We start from the raw sequence: 21,348 nt of genomic DNA on the forward strand, positions 1-21,348 counted from the left end.
ATAGTTCTCTGTGGGCTGTGCTCTGTGCTGTATACTACTGTGTGCTGTATATAGTTCTCTGTGGGCTGTGCTGTATATAGTACTCTGTGGGCTGTGCTGTATATAGTACTCTGTGGGCTGTGCTGTATATAGTACTCTGTGGGCTGTGCTGTATATAGTACTCTGTGGGCTGTGCTGTGTATAGTACTCTGTGGGCTGTGCTGTATATAGTACTCTGTGGGCTGTGCTGTATATAGTACTCTGTGGGCTGTGCTGTATATAGTACTCTCTGGGCTGTGCTGTATATAGTACTCTCTGGGCTGTGCTGTATATAGTACTCTGGGCTGTGCTTTATATAGTACTCTGGGCTGTGCTTTATATAGTTCTCTGTGGGCTGTGCTGTATATAGTTCTCTGTGGGCTGTGCTGTATATAGTTCTCTGTGGGCTGTGCTGTATATAGTTCTCTGTGGGCTGTGCTGTATATATTACTTTGTGGGCTGTGCTGTATATATTACTTTGTGGGCTGTGCTGTATATATTACTCTGTGGGCTGTGCTGTATATATTACTCTGTGGGCTGTGCTGTATACTACTGTGTGGACTGTGCTGTATACTTCTACGTGGGCTGTGCTGTATACTACTGTGTGGTCTGTGCTGAATACTGCTGTGTGGGCTGTGTTATCTACTACGCGAGCTGTGCTATAGTATGCAGGCTGTGCTGTATACTATGCGGTTTGTGCTATATAATATGCGGACTTTGCTATATACTATGGGGAGTATATTATATTCTATGGGGGAGGCTGCGTTATATACTATGGGGGGCTGCATTATATTCTATGGGGGGCTACATTATATATTATGGGGAGGTGGGCTGTATTATATTCTATGGGGGTTACATACTCTGGGGTGGCTGCATTATACTCTGTGGGGTGGCTGCATTATACTCTGGGGTGGCTGCATTATACTCTGGGGTGGCTGCATTATACTCTGGGGTGGCTGCATTATACTCTGGGGTGGCTGCATTATACTATATGTGGGCTGCATTATACTGTATCGAGGACTATGGGGAATACGTTATACTATATGAAGAACTATGGGGTGCATTATACTATGGGAAGTGAATTGTACTACATGGATGACTGTGGCGGTGCATTATACTATATGGAGCACTATGAGGATTGTATTATGCTATATGGAGGACTATGAGGATTGTATTATGCTATATGGAGGACTATGAGGAGTGTATTATACTATGTGGAGGACTGAGCAGTGTATTTTAATATATGGAGGACTATAGGGAGTGTATTATACTATATGGAGGACTATGGAGCACATTATAATATATGGAGGACTATGGGGTGTATTTAACTAAACAAGTAAAATGCTGCATATTCGGATTGTTTTTGCTGGAACAAAAAGCCTTGTTGTCAGCAGCACATTGCCAGTGTAAACTGTAGATGTGCTGCTGAAAACATGATACTGTATGGTGATCTGTTAGTGATCTATTAGTGATCGTTCTGTCCCATCATTATTCCTCAGCTGGTGGAAAGAGGCCGGGAAACAAGCGTTGAACAACTTCAGTATTGTCGATCAAACTCGTTTAGCGGCCTGAACTCAGCGCACGTAAATACAACAGAAAGGCTTCTGTGTGATGTGCAATATGTTAGCATTTGGGGACCCATTTTAAACTTTGCCTAGGGCCCCACTTTGCCTAAAACCGGCCCTGCCTACAAGTGTACAAAGATATTATACAGTCACCATGTGACAAGTGGGCCTGTGTAACTTCAAATGCCAGGGCTGAATTTTAGTCCCAGTCCGGCCCTGGAACCAAGCTTAGGTTCTTCAAAAACGTCACGATATTCAGTCAAGAATTCAGGAATCTCAGAGGGAATAGATGATGAAATGGAAACCACAGGTACGTCCCCATGCGTCCCCTTACATCCCCAGCTTAACACAGACATAGCTTTCCAGTCAAGGACTGGGTTATGAGATTGCAGCCATGGCAATCCAAGCACCAACACATCATGTAGGTTATACAGCACAAGAAAGCGAATAATCTCCTGGTGATCCGGATTAATCCGCATAGTTACTTGTGTCCAGTATTGTGGTTTATTGCTAGCCAATGGGGTGGAGTCAATCCCCTTCAGGGGTATAGGAGTTTCAAGAGGCTCCAAATCATACCCACAGCGTTTGGCAAAGGACCAATCCATAAGACTCAAAGCGGCGCCAGAGTCGACATAGGCATCCGCGGTAATAGATGATAAAGAACAAATCAGGGTCACAGATAGAATAAACTTAGACTGTAAAGTGCCAATTGAAACAGACTTATCAAGCTTCTTAGTACGCTTAGAGCATGCTGATATAACATGAGTTGAATCACCGCAATAGAAGCACAACCCATTTTTTCGTCTAAAATTCTGCCGTTCACTTCTGGACAGAATTCTATCACATTGCATATTCTCTGGCGTCTTCTCAGTAGACACCGCCAAATGGTGCACAGGTTTGCGCTCCCGCAGACGCCTATCGATCTGGATAGCCATTGTCATGGACTCATTCAGACCCGCAGGCACAGGGAACCCCACCATAACATCCTTAATGGCATCAGAGAGACCCTCTCTGAAATTCGCCGCCAGGGCGCACTCATTCCACTGAGTAAGCACAGCCCATTTACGGAATTTCTGGCAGTATATTTCAGCTTCGTCTTGCCCCTGAGATAGGGACATCAAGGCCTTTTCCGCCTGAAGTTCTAACTGAGGTTCCTCATAAAGCAACCCCAAGGCCAGAAAAAACGCATCCACATTGAGCAACGCAGGATCCCCTGGAGCCAATGCAAAAGCCCAATCCTGAGGGTCGCCCCGGAGCAAAGAAATCACAATCCTGACCTGCTGAGCAGGATCTCCAGCAGAGCGAGATTTCAGGGACAAAAACAACTTGCAATTATTTTTGAAATTTTGAAAGCAAGATCTATTCCCCGAGAAAAATTCAGGCAAAGGAATTCTAGGTTCAGATATAGGAACATGAACAACAAAATCTTGTAAGTTTTGAACTTTCGTGGTGAGATTATTCAAACCTGCAGCTAAACTCTGAATATCCATTTTAAACAGGTGAACACAAAGCCATTCCAGGATTAGAAGGAGAGAGAGAGAGAAAGGCTGCAATATAGGCAGACTTGCAAGAGATTCAATTACAAGCACACTCAGAACTGAGAAAAAAAAAAAAAAAAATCTTCAGCAGACTTCTCTTTTCTCTCCTTTCTCTGTCAATTAATTTAACCCTTTTAGGCCGGTCAAACTGTTATGGTTCTCAATGGCAAGAGAACATAGCCCAGCAAACATACGAACTAGCTCTTGGAAGGATGGAAACTAAACTGACCATGAACTAAACCTGCCGCACAACTAACAGTAGCCGGGTAGCGTAGCCTGCGTTTTATCCCTAGACGCCCAGCGCCGGCCGGAGGACTAACTAATCCTGGCAGAGGAAAATATAGTCCTGGCTCACCTCTAGAGAAATTTCCCCGAAAGGCAGACAGAGGCCCCCACAAATATTGGCGGTGATTTTAGATGAAATGACAAACGTAGTATGAAAATAGGTTTAGCAAAATTGAGGTCCGCTTACTAGATAGCAGGAAGACAGAAAGGGCACTTTCATGGTCAGCTGAAAACCCTATCAAAATACCATCCTGAAATTACTTTAAGACTCTAGTATTAACTCATAACATCAGAGTGGCAATTTCAGATCACAAGAGCTTTCCAGACACAGAAACGAAACTACAGCTGTGAACTGGAACAAAATGCAAAAACAAACAAGGACTAAGTCCAACTTAGCTGGGAGTTGTCTAGCAGCAGGAACATGCACAGAAAGGCTTCTGATTACAATGTTGACCGGCATGGAAGTGACAGAGGAGCAAGGCTAATTAGCGACTCCCACATCCTGATGGAAACAGGTGAACAGAGAGGATGATGCACACCAGTTCAATTCCACCAGTGGCCACCGGGGGAGCCCAAAATCCAATTTCACAACAGTTGACACAGGAGTCTTAAAGTAATTTCAGGATGGTTTTTGAAAGGGTTTTCAGTTGACCGTGAAGTCCTCTTTTGTATCCTTCTGCTATCTAGTAAATGGACCTCTCTTTGCTAAATCTACTTTCATACTGTGTATGTCTTTTCCTCTTAATTCACCGTTATTACATGTGGGGGGCTGCTATCATCTTTTGGGGTATTTCCCTAGAGGTAAGCCAGGTCTGTTTCTTCCTCTACCAGGCGTAGTTAGTCCTCCGGCTGGCGCGTGGCATATAGGAAGCCGTAGGTATGCTCCCTGGCTACTGTTAGTTGTGTGGTAGATTTAGCTCACGGTCAACTCGAGTTTCCATCACCCGAGAGCTCGTTCGTTACTTATATGTTTCTTACGTTCCCTTGCCATTGGGAACCATGACACATTCCTATGTGTGCAGAATCGCAGCGATTCTGCACAAAGAAGTGACATGCTGCGGAACGTAAACCGCTGCTTTTCTGCTCGGTTTTTCCCGCAGCATGTGCACAGCGGATTGCGGTTCCCATAGGGTTTACATGTAAACGCTATGGAAACTGCTGCGGACCCGCAGCTGTAGAAACGCTGCGGATCCGCGGTAAAACCCGCAAAATGTGAACATGGCCTAACACTAGATTGATTTTAAAATCAGAAATGTTGGCCTACTGAAATACATGTTCAGTAAATGCAACTCAATACTTGGTTTGGGCTTCTTTTGCATCAATTACTGCATAAATGTGAGGTGGCATGGAGGAGATCAGCCTGTGGCACTGCTGAGGTATTATGGAAGTCCAGGTTGGTTTTATAGCAGCTTTCAGCTAGTCTGCATTGTTGGGTCTGGTATCTCTCATATTCCTCTTGACAATACCCCATAGATCCATAGATTCTCTATGGGGTAAAGGTCAGGCAAGTTTGTTGGCCAAACAAGCACAGTGATACTGGTACTTTTGGCAGTGTGGATAGGTGCCAAGTCCTTCTGGACAATAAAATTTTTACCACCAATAAGCTTGTCGGCAGAGGGAAGCATGAAGTGCTCTAAAATTTCCTGGTAGACGGCTGCACTGACTTTGGTCTTGATAAAAGTGGACACAGTGGACACCAGCAGATGACATGGCTCCCCAAACCATCACTGATTGTGGAAACTTCACACTAGACCTCAAGCAGCTTGGACAGTGTGTCTCTCTAATCTTCCTCCAGACTCTGGGATCTTGATTTCCAAATTAAATGCAACATTTAAGGTACCTTCACACGAAACGACGCTGCAGCGATAGCGACAACGATGCCGATCGCTGCAGCGTCGCTGTTTGATCGCTGGAGAGCTGTCATACAGACCGCTCTCCAGCGACCAACGATGCCGAGGTCCCCGGGTAACCAGGGTAAACATTGGGTTGCTAAGCGCAGGGCCGCGCTTAGTAACCCGATGTTTACCCTAGTTACCAGCGTAAAATGTAAAAAAAACAAACAGTACATACTTACATTCGCATCCCCCGGCGTCCGCTTCCTGCACTGACTGACTGACTGAGCACCGGCAGTAGCAGGGCACAGCGGTGACGTCACCGCTGTGCTGTGCTTTCACTTTCACTTTGCGGCGCTCAGTCAGTGTGGGAAGCAGACGGCGGGGGATGCGAATGTAAGTATGTACTGTTTTTTTTTTTTACATTTTACACTGGTAACCAGGGTAAACATCGGGTTACTAAGCGGGGCCCTGCGCTTAGTAACCCGATGTTTACCCTGGTTACCAGTGTAAAATATCGCTGGTATCGTTGCTTTTGCTGTCAAACACAACGATACACGGCGATCGGACTACCAAATAAAGTTCTGAACTTTATTCAGCGACCAGCGACATCACAGCAGGATCCTGATCGCTGCTGCGTGTCAAACTAAACGATATCGCTAACCAGGATGCTGCAACGTCACGGATCGCTAGCGATATCGTTACAAAGTCGTTTCGTGTGAAGGTACCTTTACTGTGTGTGGTGGCTCTTGAAGCAATGACTCCAGCAACAGTCTATTCCTTGTGAATCTCCCCCCCAATTTTTTGAATGGCCTTGTCTTAACAATCCTTTCAAGGCTGTGGTTATCCCGTTTGCTTGTGCACCTTTTTCTACCACACTTTTTCCTTCCACTCAACTTTCCATTAATATGCTTGGATACAGCACTCTGAAAAGCCAGCTTCTTTAGCAATGACCTTTTGTGGCTTACCCTCCTTGTGGAGTGTGTCAATGACATCTGAACATCGGTCAAGTCAGCAGTCTTCCCCATGACTGTGGAGCCTACTGAATGAGACTAAGGGACCTTTTTAAATGCTTAGGAAGCCTTTGCATGTGTTTTTTGTTAATTATTTTAATTTACTGAGATAATGACTTTTGGGTTTTCATTGGCTGTAAGCCATAATCATTATAATCATTAACATTATCAGAAATAAACACTTGACATAGATCACTCTGTTTGTAATTACTATATAATACATAAGTTTCACTTTTTGTATTGAAGAACTGAAATAAATTAACTTTTTGATGATATTCTAACTTTGTGAGAACCACCACCTGTATGTGACTCTTCAGAGTTTGTGCTATTCATTATTATTATTATTATTATGATTATTATTATTCATATAGCACCATTGATTCTATGGTGCTGTACATGAGAAGGGGTTATATACAAATTACAGATATCACTTACAGTAAGCAAACTAACAATTGCAGACTGATACAGAGGGGCAAGGACCCTGCCCTTGGGGGCTTACATTCTACATGATGGTGGGGAAGGAGACAATAGGCTGAGGGTTGCAGGAGCTCCGGTGTTGGTGAGGCGGTAGCTTCGGTAGTGATGAGGAGGCAGCGGGGTCAGTGCAGGCTGTAGGCTTTCCTGAAAAGGTGGGTTTTCAGGTTCCGTCTGAAGGATTCGAATGTGGTTGATTATCGGATGTGTTGGGGCAAATAATTTCAGAGGATGGGGGATATTCGGGAGAAGTCTTGGAGGCGGGTGGGTGAGGAGCGAATAAGTGTGGAGGAAAGAGGTCTTGGGAGGACCGGAGATCACGTGAGGGAAGATATCCGGAGATTAGGTCAGAGATATATGGAGGAGACAGGTTATGGATGGCTTTGTAGGTTAGTATTAGTAATTTGGACTGGGTACGCTGAGGGAATGGGAGCCAGTGAAGAGATTTCCAGAGTAGGGAAGTGGAGGAGTAGCGAGGAGAGAGATGAATTAGTCGGGCAGCAGAGTTAAGGATGGACTGGAGAGGTGCAAGGTTGTTAGCAGGGAGGCCACAGAAAAGGATGTTGCAGTAGTCAAGGCAGGAGATGATGAGGGCATGCACAAGCATTTTAGTAGATTGACGGTTGAGGAAAGGACAGATTCTGGAGATATTTTTGAGCTGGAGGCGACAGGAGGTGGAAAGAGCTTGGATGTGTGGTTTGAAGGACAGGGCAGAGTCAAGGGTTATTTCCACAAGCGCAAGAAAGAAAAACAACACATGGTCGGCACTGAACGAGCTGTCATAAAAACAATCCAGCTGCGAGGCTAATCCCTTCTTCAAAGGGTCGGACGGACTCAGCTTCTGTTGAAGCTAGGGCGGTGCTCCGCAATGAGAGTGAACAGTCCACATGTAAACGAAGATAAAGAAGGAATGCGGCACTCACCCGACTTCTTCAACTATTAATCATCCTTTATTGAACGTGGCATAACATACCAAACTTGGCACGATACAGGTTACGGCATGGAGAGGGAGCAGTGAGGGAGTGTGCAGAGACAAGACGGACGACGGCCGTTTCACGCAAAGGCGTGAAACGGCCGTTGTCCGTCTTGTCTCTGCACACTCCTTCACTGCTCCCTCTCCATGCCGTAACCTGTATCGTGCCAAGTTTGGTATGTTATGCCACGTTCAATAAAGGATGATTAATAGTTGAAGAAGTCGGGTGAGAGTCAAGGGTTACTCTGAGGCAGCGGACTTCCGGTACGGGGTGTCGTTAATTGTGATAGATAGGTCAGGTAAGGAAGATCTATGAGATGGAGGAAAGATGATGAGTTCAGATTTGTCCACATTGAGTTTGCGGAAACGAGAGGAGAAGAAGGAGGCTATGGCTGATAGACACTCTGGGATTCTGGACAACAGAGAGGTGACGTCTGGGTCAGAAAGGTAGATCTGAGTGTCATCAGCATAAATGGGACTTTATGAGTTGTCCCAGGCCACGTGTATAGATTGAGAAGAGTAGGGGTCCTAGAACAGAGCCTTGGGGGACTCCAACAGAGAGAGGGTGGGATGAGGAGGTAGTGTGGGAGTGGGAGATGCTGAATGTGCGGTTGGAAAGGTATGAGGAGATCCAGGATAGGGCGAAGTCTTTGATGCCAAAGGTGGAGAGTATCTGTAGTAGGAGGCAGTGGTCAACTGTGTCGAAAGCAGAGGACAGATCTAGAAGGAGGAGTACAGAGTATTGTCCGTTAGCTTTGGCTGTAAGTAGGTCGTTATTAATTTTGGTCAGGGCTGTCTCAGTTGAGTGATGGGGGCGGAAACCAGATTGTAAATTGTCAAAGAGCAAGTTAGATGAGAGGTGGGAGGAAAGTTCAGCGTGGACGTGCTGCTCCAGGATTTTGGAAGCAAATGGGAGCAGCGATATTGGGTGATAGCTGGACATAGCAGTTGGATCGAGGGTTGGCTTTTTAAGGATAGGCGTGATTGTGGCATGTTTGAAAGCAGCAGGCTATTCTATGCCTGATAAAGAGACTCTAGTAGTCTCGAAAGCTTGGAATTTGTTACCACATGTGTTGAGAACTCAAAAGAGTCCAGTCAAGGAAGCACCAGTGAAGAAGTGTATAGTTTTCTTTTTTTCCCCATTTTAGGCCACGTTCACATGTTCAGCATTTGGTCAGTATTCGACATCTGCATTTTTCACCCACTCCTGGTTTTGGCTTAAAAATACTGAAGTGGTGCACGTTTTTCTATTATACTTTTCCTTTGATTGTTCCTCTCCTGGTTTTGGCTTACAAATACTGATGTAAAATATTGATGTAAAATACTGAACGTGTGACTGTGCCCTTAAACTTAATGAAAAGTGTTTTTGCAGTTGAGGTGTGTTGCAGATTTTTACTTCCTTATTGAACTCAATGGGCAAAATCTTCAAAAAGTCTGAGACAATTTTTCAACAAGAATTGATACGCTGCAGACTTAAAGTCTGTAAAACCAGTGTTCCACTAGCGACTCACATCCGACACGAGAGCATTGGATGCGATATGCTGATGACACTCGGCTCTTGCTCTGCTGCGAGTGTGAGCCGAGTGTTAGTGCTCTGTGCTCCGACCCTCTTGCATGAGAGGATCGCAGCACAGAGGTGGAGGAGACGTAGAAATAAATGTCTCCATCTCCTCTACTGCTGGCGTCAGCAGGAAAAGCAAAGCACTTGGGTGATATCAGAGTGCAGTGCGATGTTTCACACGCACCCACAGACTTACATGGGTGCATGGGATCCGAATTCAGCGTGCAATCACGGCATGCTGCGATTTTTTCCCTGTCTCCATGTCTGATCGTGATCCGATCGGAGCAGGACAAAATCGGATTGCTTTTGTCTCATTTAATCACAAGTGGGAGTGAGCGCTAACATGTCAACTTCCAGACGGATATCTTTTCGCTTTTGGAGATTTGTCAAATGAGATTTGTTACTGCTAAAGTAATATGCTGCTGATTTTCCACCTCCAACTTTGGATGAAAATTCTATAGCATATCTTCTCCATGTGAACACAGCCTTACAATTGTTTTATATTTTTTATATTTTTTCAGGGATATTCTCATCTTGATTTCACAAGTCATGCTAATATTTACTCCATTTCACATTTGTGATGCAACAAATGTAAGTATAGCCATCAACAGTAACTTTATATATAAAGATTACATAGTAGTTAAGTTATGTTAAAGGGAAACTCATGAGCAGATACATGCTGCTGATCCATGGGCAGCATGTATCAGACCATGGCTATATGATTTCAGACATATATGTTTGACTACTTCACCACTTTGTGATTTTCTGTTCTTGCATTTTTTGGTTCTTGCTCTTTTCCCCTGAGTCATAATTCTTTTATTTTTCCATCAATATGGCCGCTTGAGGGCTTGTTTTTTTTCGGGATGAGTTGTACTTATGAACAGCATGATTGGTTTTACCATATTGTATTCCGGAAAACGGGAAAAAAAAATCCAAGTAAGATAAAATTGCATAAAAAGTGCAATTCCACAATAATTTTTTTTTTTAATTTTACCATGTTCACTACATGCTAAAACTGACCTGCCAGTATGATTCTCCAGGTCATTACGAGTTTACAGATACTAAACATGTATAGGTTCTTTTTTATTTAGCCCCTTAACGTCCAATGATGGGCAGTGTCCGTCACTGGATGCCTCTCCGGGGTTGAGCCCGCACCTTTTCCGGCACATGACAGCTTATCTGATCAGCTGACATGTGCCCCTAACAGCCGCTGGTGGAATCGCAATCTACCCACAGCTGTTAACATGTTAAATGCTGCTGTCAAATTCTGACAGTGGTATTTAACATGCACACGCAGGAATCCCGTCATTACTTCCTCCCATCGGCGCCCGTGTCACATGACCGCGGGTCGCCGATGGGTTGGCATGACAACCCAGGGTCAGCAGGAGAACCCCAGTGGTTGTCATAGCTTGATAGTGGGGTATTCTGTTACATACAGGCGATCTGTATGTAGCAGAGCCAATCGGGTTATGGCAGCTTCTAGTCTCCCATGGAGACTATTGAAGCAAGTAAAAAGTAAAAAAAAAATGTTTTTAAAATATAAAAAAATAAAAGTTCAAATCAGCCCCATTCGAAATAAAATTAAAAAATTTGATCATGTGACAGGGGCGTTGATGGATGGGGTTATTGGCGCTATTCCGGAGCATGCATGTTAAATGCCTCTGTCAGAGATTGACAGCGGCATTGTCATGACTTGGATGTCGGGTGACCCGGGACGAAGGGCTCCTTCCCTGTTCCATGCAGTACACCAAACAGACAAACAAGGCAACATGAACAGGGGCAAAAGGAATAATACCAGGCATACAAATATTCACTCACATATAACAGAGAAAAGCACCGGAAGTGGTGAATGGGGAAGAACCAAAGTAAGAGAAGGAAAGGGAACTATCACACTTACCAACCCAAGCAAAAGTCACTGATAACCACACCATTCGCTTTCTTAAATAACCACTAACCTCTATCCTCCCAGCCATGCAGCATAAGCTACTCTGACGACGACGTGTGTCGTCAGGACCCAGATTATAAATGGTATAGGAGTGGTTAACTGTCCTCAGCTGAGAGCCCAGACTCCCAGAGCTCCCAACTTGGCCAATTAACCCCTGTACTGCCAAAATAAATTTACACTGTTTAAAAAGGTGAAATGCTTCTTTCAGCGCAGGAGTAGGAACAATCAAATGCTGCGGTCTTCTGGCTCCTCTCTGCCTCGGTAACCCCGTGACAGTTACCCCCACTTCTACGAAGGGCCGGGTTTATCGGGTTGTGCCACGTGAAAAGACTGGATCAATCTGGCCACATGGACGTTAGATGCTGGTATCCACATTCTCTCCTCAGGACCATGTCCCCTCCATTGTACCAGATACTGAAGCGACCAACAAACTAAACGAGAATCCATAATTTTTCTATCTGAAATTCTAAGTTTCCATCCATTGTGACAGGAGATGGTGTTAGCGGTGATGGTACCTAAGACACAATGTATTTTTTGAGGAGAGATCAATGAAACACATTTTGGATCCTAAAGGTAGGTGGCAAAGCAAGGCGGAATGCTACGGGATTGAAGATGGCTACGATCTAATAAACCTGGGACCCAGTTTCCAAGATGGAACCTTCAACTTAATGATCCTAGAGGACAACCACACCAAGTCACCAATACACAGGTCCGGACCCACCAACCGTCTCTGATCAGCCACACTTTTGTATATGGACCCCTTCTTCCTCAAATTATTAGTAACCCCCTGCCACATGGATGTAATAGATAAGGAAAACAATTCTTCAGGCAATCCAGATTCTTATTAACAAGTGAGTCCAAGGTATACTAGGAATCTCCAATGGTTGGAAAGACCCGAGAGACGAGTATGAGAGGTTTTAGAGTGCGCACAGACACTGCACGCGGCAACATACTCACAAACATCCTGATGAACCCATGGCCACCAAAAACGCCAAGTAAGAAGATCAGTGGTGGCTTTATTACCAGGATGCCCGACCAAGACCGAAACATGATTTTCACTAAGGATTCTTAGACGAAGATTCACAGGTACAAACAGTTTACCTAACGAACAGGCAGCTGGGGCATCCCCCTAAGCGTCAACAACCTCTTTTTCAAGATCGGAGAATATAGATGCTATAACCACCCCTTTTTGTAGAATAGGTACCGGTTCACAATTATTTTCTCCCCCAGGAAAACATTGAGGTAAGGCATCTGCCTTAATGCTTTTGTTCCCTGGCCTATATGTGACAAAAAAAAGTTAAAGTTGGTGAAGAACAATACCCATCTTGCCTGTTGAGGCGTTAGGCTAGTTTCACATTTGCCTTTGAATCCGCATCGTTTAATCCGCATCCGCAAGTGCAGGAAAAAATGCATAGAAACACGTACAAACGCAGCGTTTTTTAGACGCATGCGGGAACGCATGCGGTTAATAAAACGCTGTGTTTTCATGCGTTTTGTCATGCGTTTGCGTTTTTTGTGCGCATGGTGGAAAATTTTACAGGAGAAAAATCTAGATAACCAGACACCGCCAATGGGACTACAGAGGGCGTGTATTATGAAATATATATATAGACCCTAGGACTGCTGAAATCTTAACAGTGTGCTACTGTATCCTGTGTCATAATGGATCTTCGCATGGAGAGCTTTCATTTCAACCTGGATTTAAGCATCAAGTTGTTTCTTGCCTGTGCGTTTGCTTGGGAGCAACACAGAAATCGCAAAAGATGGAGAAGGACATGGCGTAGGTGTTTTTGGTGACGTCCCATTATCGAACTACATGAGAGCCGTGGAGCCTATCACACGCTATATGGCGAGCTTAATGCCAACCTGGACAAATTCCCGGAATATACAAGGATGTCGCAAGACTCTTTCCGGGATTTGCTTGGTCGTGTCCAAGGGGCCATCCGGAGACAGGACACCCAGCTCCGTAGAGCGATTCCACCAGAGGAACATCTGCTGGTTATATTAAGGTACGTAACAATTCTAAACAAATGCCAGTCCTAATTTTGGTTGTTCTGACATGTATTCTTTGTATTTTCCTTCATGTCTTTAGCAGAACAACACCATAAATAGAATTGATTGTTAATTTTTTTTTAATTTATTTTATTACAGATTTCTGGCAACCACAGAGAGTTTATCATCCATTCCAATACCGGCTGGAATTTCCACCCTGTCTGGAATAGTTGCGGACACCTGCCGGGCTTTGTGGAATGTTCTCCGGGATGAGTTTATACCCCTAACCACCGCGGACATGTGGATTGAAATTGCTGAAAAATACTGGAGTGTGTGTGATTTCCCCAACTGTTTGGGAGCGGTGGATGGAAAGCACATCCGCATTATCAAACCAGCCAGAACAGGATCGGAGTACTTCAACTATAAAAAATATTTTTCTGTTGTGCTCATGGGAATAGCAGATGCGGACTGTCGCTTCATCGCCGTGGACATTGGAGCTTTTGGCTGTGGCAACGATTCCCAGACTTTCAAGAGCTCGGATATGGGGCGCCGTGAGTATGGCAAAAAATTTAATTTTCCACGGCCACGACCTCTCCCCAACACTCAAGGTCCACCGATGCCATTTGTTATGGTTGGGGATGAGGCCTTTCAGATGTGTGAAAACTGTTGTGAATTCCGTTCTGGAGCTCCCTCCTGTGGCTGCTAATGGTATTTTTGTGAGTTCTGCCCTTGAGCTCCCTCTCGTGGTTTCGAGTGGAACTGCTGCTCCTTTGGGTAGCTGTGGCAGCTGCCTTCACTAATCGCCTTGCCTGGGTTTGTTATTTAAACCTGCTCTGGGCTTTAGTTCATGCCAGCTGTCAATGTCCTTGGCTTGGATTTGGTTCTCTCCTTGGATTTCTCATATGGCCTGTCCTTGTCAGCAAAAGATAAGTTTTTGCTAGTCCTTGTTTGTCCATTTGCTTGGACTCTTTGCTCTGCAAATATTTCTCTTTTTGTCCAGCTTGTCACTATGTCATATTCAGGCTAGCTGGAAGCTCTGGGAAAGCAGATTTGCCCCTCCACACCGTGAGTCGGTGTGGAGTTCATTTTTGTAAAACTCTGCGTGGATTTTGTAGTTTTTAATACTGACCGCACTGTATCCTTTTCTCTCTGTCTATCAAGTTTAGTATTGGCCTCCTTTGCTGAAATCTGATTTCATTTCTGTGTACGTCATTTCCCTCTCCATTCACAGTCAATATTTGTGGGGGGCTGTCTTTCCTTTTGGGGTTTTCTCTGAGGCAAGATAGCTTTCTATTTCCTTTAGGGGTAGTTAGTTCTTAGGCTGTGAAGAGGTGTCTAGGGAGAGTTAGGAACATCCCACGGCTATTACTAGTGTTGTTGTTAGGATTAGGGACTGTGGTCAGTAGAGATACCACCTTCTCAGAGCTCGTCCCATGTTGCGTTTTAGCCACCAGGTCATATTAGTGTGGCCTCTTAACCACCAGGTCATAACAGTACAGCTGGTCCACAATGTGTTAAATGCATCTCAAAAGAGGGAAAAGAAAGTTCTGAGCCATTTTTTTTTCCTTTGCAGCTTGTTTTGTCTTTTTTCCCCCTTAATCTCTGGGTGGTTCAGGATTTTGGTGCTGATATGGAGGTTCAGGGTCTGTCCTTGCGCGTGGATCAACTCGCTGCAAGGGTACAGAGTATCCAAGATTATGTTGTCCAGACTCCGGTATTAGAGCCTAGAATTCCTATTCCTGATTTGTTTTCTGGGGATAGATCTAAATTTTTGAATTTTAAAAATAATTGCCGATTGTTTTTTGCTCTGAGACCCTGTTCCTCTGGTGACCCCATTCAGCAGGTGAAGATTTTTATTTCTTTGCTGCGTGGCAACCCGCAGGACTGGGCATTCTCCCTTGAGCCAGGAAATCCTGCATTGCTTAATATTGACGCATTTTTTCAAGCGCTCGGATTGCTGTATGACGAGCCTAATTCTGTGGATCAGGCAGAAAAAACTTTGCTGGCTCTGTGTCAGGGTCAGGAAGCAGCAGAAGTATACTGACAGAAATTTAGAAAGTGGTCTGTGCTCACAAAATGGAATGAGTATGCCCTGGCAGCGATTTTTAGAAAGGGTCTTTCTGAAGCCCTTAAAGATGTTATGGTGGGGTTTCCTACGCCTGCTGGTCTGAATGAGTCAATGTCTTTGGCCATTCAGATTGATCGGCGCTTGCGTGAGCGCAAGGTGGTGCACCATATGGCAGTGTCCTCTGAGCAGAGTCCTGAGCCTATGCAATGTGATAGGATTTTGACTAGAGCAGAAAGGCAGAAATTCAGACGTCAGAATGGCCTGTGTTTTTACTGTGGTGATTCTGCTCGTGCTATTTCTGATTGCCCTAAGCGTACTAAGAGGGTCCCTAGGTCTGTTACCATTAGTACTGTACAGCCTAAATTTCTCTTGTCTGTTACCCTGATTTGCTCATTGTCGTCCTTTTCTGTTATGGCATTTGTGGACTCTGGCGCTGCCCTGAACTTAATGGACTTAGAATTTGCCAAGCGCTGTGGTTTTTCCTTGGAGCCTTTGCAGAGTCCTATTCCCTTAAGGGGGATTGATGCTACGCCATTGGCCAAGAATAAACCTCAGTACTGGACACAGTTAACCATGTACATGGCTCCAGCACATCAGGAAAATATTCGCTTTTTGGTGTTGCATAATTTGCATCATGTTGTTGTGCTGGGTTTTTCATGGTTACAGGTACATAATCCAGTGCTGGATTGGAGATCTATGTCTGTAACTGGTTGGGGTTGTCAGGGGATACATAGTGATAATCCTTTGAGGTCCATTTCCTCGTCCCCTTCTTCTGAAGTTCCTGAGTTTTTGTCGGATTTCCAAGATATATTTGATGAGCCCAAGTCCAGTTCCCTGCCTCCTCATAGGGACTGCGATTGTGCCATTAATTTGATTCCTGGCTGTAAGTTCCCTAAGGGCCGACTTTTCAATCTATCTGTGCCAGAGCATGCCGCTATGCGGAGTTATGTAAAGGAGTCCTTGGAGAAGGGGCATATTCGCCCGTCTTCGTCACCATTGGGAGCGGGATTTTTTTTTGTTGCCAAGAAGGATGGCTCCTTGAGACCCTGTATAGATTATCGCCTCCTCAATAAGATCACTGTCAAGTTCCAGTACCCTTTACCTTTACTTTCTGATTTGTTTGCTCGGATTAAGGGTGCCAGTTGGTTTACTAAAATCGACCTTCGAGGGGCGTATAATCTCGTGCGTATTAAACAAGGTGATGAATGGAAAACAGCATTTAATACGCCCAAAGGCCATTTTGAATATCTTGTGATGCCATTCGGGCTTTCTAATGCTCCATCGGTATTTCAGTCCTTTATGCATGATATCTTCCGGAATTATCTGGATAAATTCATGATTGTGTATTTGGATGATATTTTGGTTTTCTCCGATGATTGGGAGTCTCATGTGAGGCAGGTTAGGATGGTATTTCAGGTCCTTCGTGCTAATGCGTTGTTTGTGAAGGGGTCTAAGTGCCTCTTTGGAGTTCAGAAGGTTTCTTTTTTGGGTTTCATTTTTTCTCCCTCGGCTATTGAAATGTACCCTGTTAAAGTCCAGGCCATTCATGATTGGACTCAACCTACATCTGTAAAGAGCCTTCAGAAATTTTTGGGCTTTGCCAATTTTTATCGCCGCTTTATTGCTAATTTTTCTAGTGTGGTGAAGCCTCTGACCAATTTGTCGAGGAAGGGCGCTGATGTGATGAATTGGTCCTCTGCGGCTGTTGAGGCCTTTCAGGAGCTTAAACGTCGTTTTACTTCTGCCCCTGTGTTGCATCAGCCAGATGTTTCTCTCCCTTTTCAGGTTGAGGTTGATGCTTCTGAGATTGGGGCAGGGGCCGTTTTGTCTCAGAGAAATTCTGATGGCTCTTTGATGAAACCGTGTGCTTTCTTCTCCAGAAAGTTTTCGCCTGCTGAGCGTAATTATGATGTCGGCAATCGGGAGTTGTTGGCTATGAAGTGGGCATTTGATGAGTGGCGACATTGGCTTGAGGGAGCCAAGCATCGCGTGGTGGTCTTGACTGATCATAAGAATCTGATTTACCTCGAGTCTGCTAAGCGGTTGAATCCTAGACAGGCTCGGTGGTCTCTGTTTTTCTCACGTTTTGATTTTGTGGTCTCGTATATTCCGGGATCTAAGAATGTGAAGGCTGATGCCCTTTCTAGGAGTTTTTTGCCTGATTCTCCGGGAGTTCTTGAGCTGGCTGGGATCCTCAAGGAGGGGGTGATTCTTTCTGCCATCTCCCCTGATTTGCGGCGGGTACTTCAGGAGTTTCAGGCTGATAAACCTGACCGCTGTCCTGTGGGGAAACTGTTTGTTCCTGATAGATGGACTAGCAGGGTAATTTCTGAGGTTCATTGTTCGGTGTTGGCTGGTCACCCTGGGATTTTCGGTACCAGAGATTTGGTGGCTAGGTCCTTTTGGTGGCCTTCCTTGTCGTGGGATGTGCGTTCGTTTGTGCAGTCCTGTGGGACCTGTGCTCGGGCTAAGCCTTGCTGTTCCCGTGCCAGTGGGTTGCTTTTGCCTTTGCCTATTCCTGAGAGGCCCTGGACGCATATTTCCATGGATTTTATTTCTGATCTTCCTGTTTCTCAGAAGATGTCTGTCATCTGGGTGGTTTGTGACCGGTTTTCTAAGATGGTCCATTTGGTACCGTTGCCTAAGTTGCCTTCCTCCTCTGATTTAGTTCCATTATTTTTTCAGCATGTGGTTCGTTTGCATGGTATTCCGGAGAATATTGTGTCTGACAAAGGTTCCCAGTTCGTTTCCAGGTTTTGGCGGTCCTTTTGTGCTAGAATGGGCATTGATTTGTCTTTTTCTTCAGCATTCCATCCTCAGACAAATGGCCAAACGGAGCGAACCAATCAGACCTTGGAAACCTATTTGAGATGCTTCGTGTCTGCTGATCAGGATGATTGGGTGACCTTTTTGCCGTTGGCCGAGTTTGCCCTTAATAATAGGGCTAGTTCGGCTACCTTGGTTTCGCCTTTCTTTTGTAATTTTGGTTTTCATCCTCGTTTTTCTTCAGGGCAGCTTGAGCCTTCTGACTGTCCTGGTGTGGATTCTGTGGTGGACAGGTTGCAGCAAATTTGGACTCATGTGGTGGACAATTTGACGTTGTCTCAGGAAAAGGCTCAACGTTTTGCTAACCATCGTCGGTGTGTTGGTCCCCGGCTTCGTGTTGGGGATTTGGTCTGGTTATCTTCTCGTCATGTTCCTATGAAGGTTTCTTCCCCTAAGTTCAAGCCTCACTTTATTGGGCCTTATAAGATTTCTGAAATTATTAATCCGGTGTCTTTTCGTTTGGCCCTTCCAGCTTCCTTTTGCATTCATAATGTGTTCCATAGATCCTTGTTGCGGAGATATGTGGTACCTATGGTTCCCTCCGTTGATCCTCCTGCTCCGGTGTTGGTTGAGGGGGAATTGGAATATGTGGTGGAGAAGATTTTGTTTTTCGAGGCGGAGCTTCAGTATCTGGTCAAGTGGAAGGGTTATGGCCAGGAGGATAATTCTTGGGTTGTGGCCTCCGATGTTCATGCTGCCGATTCGGTTCGTGCTTTCTATTTGGCTCGTCCTGATCGGCCTGGGAGCTCTGGTGAGGGTTCGGTGACCCCTCCTCAAGGGGGGGTACTGTTGTGAATTCCGTTCTGGAGCTCCCTCCTGTGGTTGCTAATGGTATTTTTGTGAGTTCTGCCCTTGGGCTCCCTCTGGTGGTTTCGAGTGGAACTGCTGCTCCTTTGGGTAGTTGTGGCAGCTGCCTTCACTAATCGCCTTGCCTGGGTTTGTTATTTAAACCAGCTCTGGGCTTTAGTTCATGCCAGCTGTCAATGTCCTTGGCTTGGATTTGGTTCTCTCCTTGGATTTCTCATATGGCCTGTCCTTGTCAGCAAAAGATAAGTTTTTGCTAGTCCTTGTTTGTCCATTTGCCTGGACTCTTTGCTCTGCAAATATTTCTCTTTTTGTCCAGCTTGTCACTATGTCATATTCAGGCTAGCTGGAAGCTCTGGGAAAGCAGATTTGCCCCTCCACACCGTGAGTCGGTGTGGAGTTCATTTTTGTAAACTCTGCGTGGATTTTGTAGTTTTTAATACGGACCGCACAGTATCCTTTTCTCTCTGTCTATCAAGTTTAGTATTGGCCTCCTTTGCTGAAATCTGATTTCATTTCTGTGTACGTCATTTCCCTCTTCACTCACAGCCAATATTTGTGGGGGGGGCTATCTTTCCTTTTGGGGTTTTCTCTGAGGCAAGATAGCTTTCTATTTCCTTCTTTAGGGGTAGTTAGTTCTTAGGCTGTGAAGAGGTGTCTAGGGAGAGTTAGGAACATCCCACGGCTATTACTAGTGTTGTTGTTAGGATTAGGGACTGCGGTCAGTAGAGATACCCCCTTCTCAGAGCTCGTCCCATGTTGCGTTTTAGCCACCAGGTCATATTAGTGTGGCCTCTTAACCACCAGGTCATAACAGAAAACCTACTGAAGCCATATTCCAGTCGGGACTTGAACCACACTAAAAGAATCTTTAACTACAGACTGACCAGGGCCCGAAGAACAGTAGAGTGTACCTTTGGGATTCTAGTCTCAAAATGGCGCATTCTTGCAACAGCCATTAATCTAAAAATGGAGAAAGTCGATGAGGTGGTCAAACCCTGTGTGGTTCTCCACAATTACATAATGGCTAAGGAGCGACCCAACATTGAACTGGATGAACCAGTTGGAAACCCATTGCCAGATTACCAGCATCACCCTCTGCGGTCAACTGCTGAAGTTGGCCACATGCGGGACCAATTTGCTGCCTTTTTTTATTCTGATATTGGACGTGTGTCATGGCAGGACAATATTGTGTAAATGTCCTGTTGGGATTTGGTCTGTACCAGTTATTTTTTTAAATGTTAGTAATATTTGTTGTTAATAAACTTTATTTTTTGGTATCTTGGCCGTGTCTCCTATGTATTTCCTCTACAAACCAAGGCTGCCATCACACTAGAAGTATTTGGTAAGTATTTTACATCAGTATTTGTAAGCCAAAACTAGGAGTGGGTGATAAATGCAGAAGTGGTGCATATGTCTCTATTATACTTCCTCTAATTGTTCCACTCCTGGTTTTAGCTTACAAATACAGATGTAAAATACTGACCAAATACTGCTAGTGTGACGGCAGCCTTAGGTTGTTAGTGGTAAGGTTGTTGACGTCATTGCGTCCTGATTCTGTTCTGCAGTATCTATTGGACGCAGACTGAAGAGACAATGGCTGTTTAATACAAAACAGATCTATACTCATCAAGTCAGGTGTCAGAAATAATGAATTCATGATGCACATATAACAGCCTCATGAATTCACTATTTCTGACACATGTCCAGGTGAGCATAGATATGCCCTGAATAACCGCCATCGTCCCTTCACTTTGTGTGAAATAGATTACGTACACAGAAGACAAAATGGAGGTTATACAAGGCAGTTCTCTACTCACCAGGTCAGGTGTCCTAACTAATTAGCTTTTGGACACATGACCTGTTGAGTATAGTTCTGCATTGTATTGCCACCATTTTCTCTTCAGTCTGCAACACTAGTCACAGACTAAGCAGAAGGAAGAGATTATGGAGAAAATACACGTAAAAAATGTTTGGCCCACCTCATATCTCTATACTAAAGACACACAAAGCTGCAGTGTTGTACTTGCTAACTACTGGAGCTATGATGTGGCCAAAAAATAAAGTGTGCGGCGCAGTGTTTTATTTGGCGCACGGTGTGTGTTGCCGACGGTGAAATACACAATTAACCACACATAATTGGGGGCAAAAAACAGTAGGATTTATTTTATAACGACCACAATATTTATTTAACTGCGCCAGCTTGGGGTAGAGTGATGGAAATGGGGGGTGTGTAGCTGTGAGGCCTGGCTAAGTGTGGACAACGCAGGGGTGGCAGGAGAAGAGGCAATTAAACTAGTGGGGTCTGGTAGTTTGGGGATGGGGCTTGACACATGAGAGGCCTGAGACGCACTGGGAGGGTGAGACAAACCTGATATTACAGACACACTAGGAGGTGAGGAGGGAGGAATACTGATAGCGTGCATTTTTTATTTGTTTTTCCCTTTCTGGGCT

General features: G+C 44.8%; 1 protein-coding gene across 6 annotated transcripts in view; it reads left to right on the top strand.

Annotated features, from left to right (window-relative positions):
- Positions 1-21,348, top strand: part of LOC143816127 (multidrug and toxin extrusion protein 2-like) — a 372,861-nt gene that overhangs the window by 283,795 nt on the left and 67,718 nt on the right. For 5 of the 6 annotated variants that reach the window (XM_077296137.1, XM_077296136.1, XM_077296138.1 and 2 more), the window contains one exon: positions 9,781-9,850. In XM_077296137.1, the coding sequence (XP_077152252.1) occupies positions 9,781-9,850 (70 nt within the window). Of the gene's footprint in view, positions 1-9,780; positions 9,851-13,355; positions 13,852-21,348 lie in introns of those variants that run through there. The other variant, XM_077296141.1, reaches the window with a different exon arrangement.

The sequence above is a fragment of the Ranitomeya variabilis genome, chromosome 3 (assembly GCF_051348905.1).
Source record: "Ranitomeya variabilis isolate aRanVar5 chromosome 3, aRanVar5.hap1, whole genome shotgun sequence".
Classification (NCBI taxonomy): domain Eukaryota; kingdom Metazoa; phylum Chordata; class Amphibia; order Anura; family Dendrobatidae; genus Ranitomeya; species Ranitomeya variabilis.